We start from the raw sequence: 11904 nt of genomic DNA, 5'->3' as shown, positions 1-11904 counted from the left end.
TATTTTGTGTTTTCTTTTATTGAACTTAAAAATGACGCGTTAAAACGTTACATTCTTAAGTGGAACCACGCACCGCAAGCAAGTGGCTTCCGCAAAGATTGTGTTTTTGAGGGCTATCAAGAAAACTAAGTAAACATAAAAAAAAAAAACAAGAACAAGAACAAAAACAAAACAAAACAAAGCAAAAAAGAAAGAGAGCAGTTTGTAATACAAAGATGGAGTTTGTTTTATCCCCAAATAGGGTTCGAGTTACCAAACTACTTCTCCGTTGTCGTAACATTTTCAATTTAGGCCGGGTTTTGTAATTACACCTGCTGTATCCAGAAAAGCTTTATCTAGTGAGCCATTCACTTAATTGTATTCAATCCTCGAGATGCGGAATCGACATGAATTCGCGATCGGAGATGCTTCCTCAAGGAAGATGAATGTGTGAAACACTTATTGCAGTGCTCACAAGCGTAAGGCTTTTCTCCAGTATGGATCCGTTCGTGCGATTTGCGCTCTGATGGCATGTAAAAGGCTTTCTCGCAGTACTTGCATGTATAAGCCTTCTGCCCGCTATGTGTTTTTTCATGGCGCTTTAAGGCTGATGCTTGCCTGAAGCTCTTTTCACAATACTTGCACGCATATGGCTTGGCCCCTGTGTGCGTTAGTTCGTGTTTTTTACAAGTTGATGAATGGGTGAAACTTTTGTGGCAGAACTTGCATAAAAAGGGCTTCAATCCAGTGTGCGTACGCTCGTGATCCCTGCAGTTTGTTAAATTAGTAAATCCCTTATTACAGTACAAGCAGATATAAGGCTTAACTATGTCAGCACCATGTGCTTGTTGATGGGCACGGAGTTGGAATAGTCTAATAAAACGCTTACCACACTGCTTACAAGCAAAAGGCTTTTCGCCACTGTGAACAAGTTCGTGCCGTTTGAGATGAGATGAGTAGCTAAACCTTTTATCGCACTGTTTACACGCATGAGGCTTATTCCCAGTATGAGTCTGCTCATGAATCTTGCAGTGTGACCTTTGGCTAAAGGTTTTATCGCAGTATTGACATGCATGAAGTTTTTCTTGGTTGTGCGTCCGTTCGTGTCGCTTGCAAACTGAACTTCGAGTAAAGGATTTGTTACAGAACTTACACAAGTAGGACTTTTCATCAGCATGTGAGTTCAGTTCATGTTCTTTGCATTCCGATTGCCCACAAGTATAACATGCTTCTTTCTTCAGTAAGTTTTCATTCATGTGTCCTGTTTCCTGTATTTCCATGTTTCCTGATGGGTTTTTCCGCGGTACTGCACTCTGTACTTTTATTCCTTCGCAGCAAGAAGAAAGGAATTATTATACTATTCTATAATGATTTACACCGCTAGCAGACTTCTCCTTTTTAAAGGGTATATGTCACGAGGATACAGTAAAAACCCACGAATAAGAACATGGTTTTTGGAAGCCATTTAGGCTTCCTCCATACAAGAACCTCTTTAGCGTAAAATTTTAAACAGATTATTTTCTAAAAGGTACGGGGCAAATGAGGTAAGTCAACAATAAGGATCCTCTTTGGAGACAAACTGCAACGTAATGGTACGCAGCTTTAAGAAGGAATAACCTGAATACTACTAAATACTCTTAGCTACAATATAATTTTTTTCTTCATAAAATAAGAACCTATTCAAGAACCTAAATAGCATAAACTTGTGTTGATTAACATTAATGTAAGAACCTGTTTAGCCTAACTTGGGAAAATGCAGGTTCTTACTCTCGTATTTTTATCCGTATTGCCTATTTTTCGGTTAATTCTGTGCTGAAATCATTTCTTACTGCCTTTACCCATACAAAAAATGCTCCGGAAGAGTTATGTAGAAGATATCAAAAAAATTTTATCAGGGAGCACTTACCATAAATTATATGATATAAAAAGCATGAGCTGCTTCACCCTGTTGCCCGCCATACATTTCCCATGGTTCTGTCATAATGAGAGGAAATTGTGTAACAATCAAGGTAAAGACCATAATTCTTTAGAAACTTTTAAAAAGAAATGGTCTCGATTAAAAATCTCCCCTTTTCAAACGAATGTACTATTAAGTGGAAGTGAACTGTAGGCGGCGCTCTGTAGATTAAAAGATTTAATATTTTAACTGTCCTGTTTAAGTTGTCTGTTTGTTGATTTGTTTGTTTTTTTCCTTTTTTAAAGTCATTGTGGATACGTGTGCGTATAATATATGTGCAATAATTTATCATTCTGGCAAATATAGTTTTCGTCAGTTACCTTACTATGTTATGTTAAAAAAAGAAAAAAATAAAGGGAAGAGTTACTGATTTTTAATGTCAGTATAAGGGTGACGATAATTTCAATTGTAATTTTCAATGACTTTTGTAAATTGTAATTTTGTTACTTTTTTTTCTAGTTTTTTACAAATTTTGTAATTTTTCCTTTGCGTGTAAATATGAAATAAAGTGTTGTTGTATTAAAAAAGAACAAAAAAACAAAAAAAAACAATCAAGGTAATGCTAATGACCTTGATCTTTCAATGCACGGAGTCTGAGTGTCCTGTGATCTTTGGTCATATCACAGTCACACTAACTGACTAGTTAGGGCACATTCCATGTTTAACCTCCACCCTAGCACTCCCTCTTGACAAGGACTGCAAGTTTTAAATCAGGATGGAAACAAAAAGCCCAAACTCTACATGAGCCAGAGGGATATATTAATTACATTTTAATTACTACTTTTTGAATATCCTAAATAAAGACGACTTATCTTGTATCAATGTTATATTTAATTGTTTCTTTGTTTCTATGACTATTAATTAAGTTTGTCAGATTGCTTTCAAATTCTACCCGATAAATTTAAAGGGGATATAGACCAATAGGCCATTTGCATTAGTTGATCACATGATCAACTTTGGGTGAACATGAAAACAGTTTGCTTTTGAAAAATTTTGTTAGCACAAGCTGAAAGAGCATATTAAAATTAGGTGACCTGTAATTTTCCAGCCCTATTTCTCAGAAGTAGCGATTGCAACGGCTGCCGAAAATTTAAAGGGTTTGTATGAGAAAAACAGCTTTTGCCACCCAGTCATACTTCAGTGGTTTTCCATACAACTCCTTGTAAATTCCACAATTTTTAAAACTGTCGTTAAATTTTCCCAAATTTAAGGGCTCAAAGTCCGTGTTATAAATTAAAAGGAGATTTGAGCCCGTAATGTTTAAGAAAATATTTCACAACAGTTTTTCGAAGTTTTTTCTTTTCGAATTTCGAAGTTTACAAGGATTTGTACTGAGAACCAATCAAGCGTTACTGAGCAAAAGTTGTCTTTCTCACACAAACCCTTCTAATTTTTGGCAGCCGTTGCAATCACTACTTTTGAGTTATAGGGCTGAAAATTTACAGGTTACCAAATTTTAATATACCTTAATAATAAGGAGTCCTAGACATGTTTCTTTCGTGTCTGTACTAACTGGATTGCACTTACAGAGAATGGATTTCTAATTAAGCAGAAAAAAAGATTTATTCCTCCCTGGCTATTCTCAGAAGATTGTCAGGAAAGCCAGCTTTGCACAATTTAGTTTATGAGATTAAAAGCACCTCATCAGAACCATGCACATATGCACAGAAAAGGTCTATGGGAACTTAACCAGATATGCACAGAAATGTTCAATGGGAACTCAACCAGATATGCACAGAAATGTTTTATGGGAACTTGACCAGATATGCACAGAAATGTTCTATGGGAACTTGACCAGATATGCACAGAAATGGTCTATGGGTACTTGACCAGATATGCACAGAAAAGATCTATGGGAACTTAACCAGATATGCACAGAAATGGTCTATGGGTACTTGACCAGATATGCACAGAAAAGATCTATGGGAACTTAACCAGATATACACAGAAATGTTCTATGGAAACTTCACCAGATATGCACAGAAAAGATCTATGGGAACTTAACCAGATATGCACAGAAATGTGCTATGGGAACTTGACCAGATATGCACAGAAAAGATCTATGGGAACTTAACCAGATATGCACAGAAATGTTCAATGGGAACTTGACCAGATATGCACAGAAATGTTCTATGGGAACTTAACCAGATATGCACAGAAATGTTCTATGGGAACTTGACCAGATATGCACAGAAAAGATCTATGGGAACTTAAAATAGCCAGGGAGGAATAAATCTTTTTTTCTGCTTAATTAGAAATCCATTCTCTGTAAGTGCAATCCAGTTAGTACAGACACGAAAGAAACATGTCTAGGACTCCTTATTATTAAGTTCTCTACATTTCAGTCATGCTTAGGTCGAGTGTACATCTCCACGGATTTTACCGCTGAAATGCTTGATTATTTGAAAATTGAATCTGTCAGTCCTTATTGCCACTGTTTTCCAACTTTAAATCTTCAAGTGCAGAGTATTTTAGACTATAACCTCTCTGTGATTTGGTCAGACTGAAAAATCTTTCACACTTTGAATTTAAACCTAGACAAGACATTTACATCATGTTCAAAAAGAAAGCAGAGCTGTCAGAAATTTCAACTACTTCACATGTGAATTCAATGCTCAAAACATATGCAAGAAAAAAGAATTGATGTGTTGATTCAAAACAATCCATGAGTTTGCTCTGCATTGTGATGGGTCATTTTCAGTTCAGCCAGATGGACTCAATATTATCAGCTTTTCATCATAAGGAATATATAAGCTTGTGTCTCGTACAACAGAGCAACAAAACTTTTTAGATCTCCATACTGTCCTAACATAAAATACTTCAGAGAACAAAATAACCCTCATCTTTCCCCCATCTGTCCATTGAAAGTTAGGATATTCTTTTAAGGTTATTTCTTACAGGTGGCTCTAACAGTGGCACAACAAAATATTGCTTGGAGGGGGTGGGGGAGGGAAAGCTTTATTTTCCCTTCTGATGTTGGCAAAAAGTCAGAAAGTCTCTTTGACAAAGTGTCTCAACTTATTTCGTTCTTATTTTTGCTACCTTATCCATCTACTACAGTTATTTAATGCACTCTATTTTTGTAGAATGTATTTTTTTATATTTAACACAACTGGGGGATCTAATGGGAAAAGAATTAAATCCTGCAAAAAGAGAGCCCTGCAATAAAATGAACCATGACTTTACTCCCTTTTAACAGAAGTACAAACATAATACAAAAATCTTTCCTTTGCACTTTGAATGCAAAACATGACAAAGAGTCTACAATAACACTAATACTTTAATTTTTTTTACAAAACACATGAAAAATGTGTTTTGTAGCAAAAAAAGAAATTATATTATTCCTCAGGGTGTGACAAACAGAGTCTGCAGACTTGCAGACTTTCATTTACTTGTCTAATCAAACTGATGAAATCTGCACAAATCTAACACGCCACAGAGGTGTTGTGACCTTGATTGGAGTTAAAGTTTACAGTTGAAAGCATGAATCGCCTTTGTTTATTGCAGAATCAAATATGAACTTGCCTGATCAAACCACCGTGCGTTATTGAAATCGTGTTACATACCTGTTAAAATAGTATCCAATTCTCCGGACAATCATGGAAGGTAATGACTGTGGATGAATAATAGTTACTATATAAGATATAATAGGTCCTGGATGTCAAAAATGGCAACTGGAAGTTGATATTTTCTCTTGTTCAGTGTTCTGACTTGACAAATTCATACTGAAGGAGTAAAAACAAAGGCATTCAGATTTGTTGTGTGAGAAGTGTTCTATCAAGTGGGACATTGAACTTGTGGTTGCCATTTATGACGTCCACTCTGGACCATGTCCTCCCTTCCAAGACGCAAAATTTCAGGGACATATCTAAAACCAGGAATCCAGAAATGGAAACAGAATATGAATAAGAAAACGAATCTCACATTGCATAATTTAAGTACAATCCAAAGAGAATTTTCAGGTTTTAGTTTGTCTTTGCAGTTCCTTTAAATATATTATTGTTTATGTGTCACCAAACGAAAATATTGCCCTACGGGTTAATGTGATTTATTGCACTGCAAGCCTGATAAAAATACTTTTGCAAGTAATTTCAATTCAAGAGTTTATGGGTTAAATAATACAGTTAAACATTGCCTTATTAGCATGCATTCAGGTCTCAAACCACACTATGTCATTGTCCCCAAAAATAATCAACATGTAACCTATCTGACATGACCACAGTTTCCGGTGTTTTAACAATAAGTTCAACTTTTTCACCAAGCTGAATGCTTTTGGAATAGCTGTGTAATTGTGTTTGTGACAACGTCCATATTGTATGTTGAAGAGGCTTATTAAACATGACCTATTATTTTGATGTAAATTATCAGTGCAGAATCAAGCAAATGCAACTACAATTTCCCTTCTCTTTGTATGCCACTATGCCTTGATTCTGTTGAGAGTGGGTTGTATTTGATAAATAAAATTGAAGCCTGTTTAAGACAACCCAGAAACGACACTTGTGGCAAAAATGGCGATGCCTTTCACTTATATAAAGACATCTCTGTTGAGTTAAAGGAAGTCTGTCTCCATAATAACTTAGTTCTATCTAAAGGACGTAATCATAACTATAAAAAAATTCTCAAATCTGATTGTCTTTCAACTGTCCTGATTTCAGCACTAACAGGACAGTGAAATAGTACAGTACACATCATGGCTGTAATTGGACAGTATGCACCATACAGAACATTGCAAATTCGCATGTAAATGGATTTTTTCACTGCTAGGAATTTCTGGTGTTTTAAGTTTAAAATAGCCTAAACTATCACAAATTTTGTCATAATTATGATTAATTGGTAAGAGAACATTGTGTTGTCCAGTTTGGTCTGTAATCATACTTGTGACGAAACAATTTGGACTCCCACTATGCCATGGTCCGATTTTGTTAATTACTTGTATGATTACAGACCAAATTGAACTCCACTCAGTCATATTAGCATTATTAACTGTCGGTGATTATATTTCCTGCTTTGCTGTCCCATGAGAATTTGTATTCAGTAAAGAGGTAGAATGAAACAGTGATTAATTATTCCACATTGGTAATAATTTATTGATATATTCGAGGTAAGCACCTACATACATTGTAGTACTGATGATGTAAAAACCTTTTTACTAGCCAAAATTGTCTATGTCATCAAATGAAATTGTTGTAAATTGACAGGGAGTCTCCTCGATAAGCCCAGAAAGGATTCTGAGACTTCCTGTTCAATATTGTACTTATTTCTTAAGTGCAGTTGTGTGTACCATCAAAATATTGCAACCTTACATACAATATGGACCAAATCAATAAATTAAGGTCTGATATTCTGTCAAAGCTTCGTAAAATCATCTTTTAAGAAGTTTGCTGCATGAATCTTCGAAAATTGACATCGATCTGTGTTTGCTGAATCCTCCAAAGCATTCATCTTTCAGAAGTTTGCTGTTAAATTTTACTTTGGATTAAGCCTTCATATTTTTCAGCATGGTTTGTCACTGTCTTTGGAAAATGTCTGCGACTACTGGTGCATGTATCAAACCGGGTTTAGTTCGGCGGCTGTTGTGCCACAAAGTAAATTTACCGAGTTGTGTAGCTCGGCAGCCGTTGTGTCACAAAGTAAATTTATGAGTTGTGTAGCTTGGCAGCCGTTGTGCCACAAAGTAAATCTACCGAGTTGTGAAGCTCGGTGGTGCCATTTGATCATGACTTGTTATATTTTTGGCACCGGACAAACGAACACTTTAACTCTATGTTATTTATTAGGAAAAACTTATAAACCAGCCCAGAGTAGCGCCACTCTCGAGTCACTGAAATCAACACGCTCGACCAAATTACTGTAAAAGTTATTGACGTGAGCCTTACACACATTCCATTGAAGGCTTTGACAGGGTTAGTGCAAAGTTTGAATTCAGATATGAAAGCTTTTAAAACAATAAATTCAATGTAATTCATTTTGTCAACAAGTTGATGATTGGATGCTCTTAAAAATAACAGAGGATATTATCCAAAGAAATGTTTTTGAAGCAAGAAAAAGAATCCCGGGTTAAGTACTAATCGGCCTTTGAGCGACTGCGCCCTGTAACTCATGCCAGTAAAACAAAATGTTCTATTTACATGCCTGACGCACTCTGGCCAGTGTCTCCTCCGATTACAAGCACTTGACACCGAACGATATGATATCTTTTCAAAACCTTCATATTGTGATACACAGTTTAAATAGAGGTTTCGCTGTATGCAACCCTTATGTTCAAAATATGCCATAAACATATATCACAACCACCCTTCCTCCTCAACTGCTACCTGTACGCCTAACAAACATATTGAACGCACTGTCCCAAGCTCCGATTACTCCTAGTATTATTGCTAATATTACTTTTTTTTCAAATCAATCACTTGGAACCGTCTTTCACAGATTCCGTCTCCGTCTCCGTTTCTGTTTCCGTTTCCGTGATTCCGTTTCCAGATTCCGGGTTCCTTATATTAGGGCTCCGGAAAAACTTTTACAATGTTTTCACAAAACTTCAAAAACTTCAACCCTCATTGTTCAAAGGGAACAATGTTTTTTAACACTCGACCAGTTGATATTTTTATATCACTGTAATTTTGAAAGTTTCCCAGAATAATGATGAATAGATAGAAACAAATTTTTCACTCGAATGTGCAGTGCAGTGCATATTTGTGATGAAACGTAATGCCACAGGTATTTTACAACATTTCTTCCTCTTTTAATGAAAGCCGGTCCAGCGGAGCATGAAAAGGCTAGGTAAATCATCAAATCTATATATCTGAGGAAGAGACCTTACCTTTTCAACAAACAGCCGTCCAAAAGGTCACCGCTAATTACACGTGTAGACAACTGACATCACTGGCTTGCTGAGTGACCGCTCACTATTCTTTCTTCTTGATAGGAGGGGGGTAGGTGGGGTAAAGGAAGGGAAACAAGCAAAAGGGGAAAAAGGATTTTGAAAAAAACGAAAACGCAGCGGAAAAAATTACACAATAAAGATACAAATAACAGCATTGCCGGGAATCGAAACTGGGATGCTGCTGCTGGGTATGTGCCGTTGATCTCTCAGAACCCCTACCCCATTATAGTCTATTCTGTGGCCAAATATAGACCCCATCTTAGTCACTTTTGAGCAAATGTAATTTTCGCGATCCCAACTTAGTAACCTTCTGTTCATTACCGGAGCAGGCTCAAATTTCACGACTTAAGGGCGTTATGGCAGATACAACATAGAGGGTCTAGGGGTCTTATAGGGGGTCGACCATTCCGCAAACCGCTTTCGTCTTCTCCGAAAAACCGAAACCGCCTTTATGGCAGTACGAGTATTACAATAACCGTTTTTTTAACAATAACTTACACATTCCTTTCTATATGTTATCTTTCTCCTAACACAAATCACAAGATCTTAAGAACAGAACATCTTGTTTCTAATTTAATAACACGCGAGTAAATATTTTCGATATCTTATAAGCAGTTTACAAATACAAATAATTTACGTCGTTTATACCGAAGCATAAAATACAGATTTCGAGGGTTGGGTGGCTCGCGTAAACCGTTTGTTCTTTCTGAAATAAATTTAGGGTCATTTAGTGACAAAACAAGTGTGGGAATTACTTTACCGTTTAATGAGTCTTGTCTCACAATGTCCCTTGTGATGAGAAGTGCGATGTTTCGACTGTATGCTCCATTCTGGCTATCCCTTGGATAGTTATGCGTAACCATGTAAAGCACGATGCTCCGCTATGATTGGTGCATTTAGATCATCGATGATCAGCAGTTCCCAAAATGTGGCAGTCGAACCTTTGATCAGTCTATTGAAATGTATTGTATAAATCGTCCATTGAAACGGATTGTCCTTCCAAACCTTGATCGGCGTCCAACTTGAAAAAGAGTTTCAGAGGATAACTGCGGTTTATCGTAGTTATGGAGCCTTACTCCATCCTCGACACAGTCATTCCCGTCACTTTCGTCCGAGTCGAATTCAATATCTTCAACTTCATCTTCACTTTCATCACTGTCTGCAGAGTTTGATTCGACGGGCTGAGGGGGAGCGTCCGATTTGTCGTGGTTACTACCTAGTCTAAGCATCACCCTGTGAACTCGCAAACTGGTTTGATGATAACAAGCGGGTGGTGAAGTTCCTGCCTCCGCCATAGTTGTTTCTTGGCGCACGGACGTCTGCCTGACCGCTCTCCCGTGAACGCTTGCGAATTCTGTCAGCTTCTGGCAGTCATCTAAGCTCAGCTTACGAGCAGGAAGGGATTTCATTAAAGGCATTTCTTGAAACTGGATCGTGCCTTCTGGTAGTGGATACCATGCAGCTCCGAGGATGACTAAAGTAGAATGCACTCCACGTTGACAATCTCTTCACACTCTCCTTCTCGCAGTCTCCAAATGAACGACAATACTGCAACATGGGCAAGACGTCACTTTGATATGTGTCGTTGAATGAAAGTGTTCGACGTCTAGCGTCATACAGCTTAGTAAACTGGTATCATAATAATTGATCTGCTTCGTAACCTCGTTTAGACGGTTCAACCCTAACTGAACCAGCCGTACGGAGTCAATAGTTCTCGCGGCAACATTTCCTTGAGGACCATTCGATGTTTTCGGAAGATGAGTATTTACCTCATGGTAAACAGCCCGTTCGTTTTCTTCTAATAACACACGGCAGTTTTGTATTAACCCCAGTGCAGACTAAAGGTTGAATGTTTCACATGCCTTGCCTTTATTGCGAACTGAAAATCCCTTGTACAAATCACCGATATACTTGTATATCTTATGGGTCGTTGGATCACTGAAGATGATGTCGCAGTCTCTTTTTGTGACTTGCGATGGATAGCAACCATCTCGTTCGTTGTCAACCACACGGATAGGATCAACACCACAATTTTTGAAGTCAATCATTTCAATTCCAAGATTGGAAACAGCAAACATTTTCCGCGAAACTATGCAAAGGCTGGACTCTGCTCTCCAGTTTACTCTGTAAGAAAAGAGGCGTTGGATAGAACCACGCCTGCCAACTCCATCTGGCGAAGTTTTAACGGCAACAATGGCGTTTTCTGTAATACTTGTTGCATACAATAACTCGTTGTCAATAATGCAAACAGAAGAAAATTTCGGTTGATCGCAGCTGTCGGAACACCAAAAGTTGATCGTGGTAACAGGTTCGAACAGATTCCCTCGAACAGATTCCCGTCCCTTTTTGTTGCAAGATTGTAATGAGGCTTAAGTGGCTCAGTAGCATAATTACACCTGATCTCACAGTATAAACTTCTTGCTCTTTGTTACAAAAAGACTCTCATTTGCATGAAAATTTGACCTGCATTGACTCTTTCTTTCCTTGTCTTATCCACATCGGGCCAAGGATGAAATTCACAGTTTTTCTACCACCCAAATGTCAAATAGTGTTGAAAACTTCAGCTACCTCTCGGTCATACTCGTTACAGCGATTGTAGTAAATTTCTATGACATCTGTAAGATACTTGCAAAGAATACCATTTTTAGAGATGAATCGAACACATTGAATTAATTCGTCAAACTTATGACAGAGAGGGTCTGTTCTGTCCACACTACATCTCTTTCATCCATATAAAGGTCATGGTGTACGTCATTAGAATCAGAAGAACTAGACGACTGACCTTCTCTGTCATCCTAGTCGTTGGGCATATCTTGATTAGCTTCGTTTCGCATGAAATTGTCCTCTTCAACAGAAGAGTTAAAAGAGCGTTCACCAGCTGTATGGAGCTTTGATATCTAAAAAGGAAAGCAACTTGACGACTTTTTTACAACAGAAACATTTAAAGCAATTGAGACCAATCACAGTCTATCATTCAAGGATTTATATTCCACAGGCCAATTGCTGTTAAGTTTCTGTATGTGATAAACGGACCCGTAAAAACTCTAAAATGGGAAAACTTGGTCGGCAACCAGCTTAAAAAAAACCC

At 37.5% G+C, this 11904-nt stretch overlaps 1 protein-coding gene across 1 annotated transcript; it reads right to left on the bottom strand.

Moving 5' to 3' along the window:
• Positions 1-2: 2 nt before the first annotated feature.
• Positions 3-1497, bottom strand: LOC140944044 (uncharacterized). Its single transcript, XM_073393151.1, has one exon. It carries the CDS (start codon positions 1257-1259, stop codon positions 348-350), a length of 912 nt encoding a protein of 303 aa, XP_073249252.1. The 5' UTR covers positions 1260-1497; the 3' UTR covers positions 3-347.
• Between the last annotated feature and the right edge of the window lie 10407 nt (positions 1498-11904).

This window comes from Porites lutea, chromosome 7, assembly GCF_958299795.1.
Source record: "Porites lutea chromosome 7, jaPorLute2.1, whole genome shotgun sequence".
Taxonomy (NCBI): Eukaryota; Metazoa; Cnidaria; class Anthozoa; order Scleractinia; family Poritidae; genus Porites; species Porites lutea.
The sequence above is the reverse complement of the archived record's forward strand: the minus strand, read 5'-3'. Positions and strand labels throughout refer to the sequence as shown.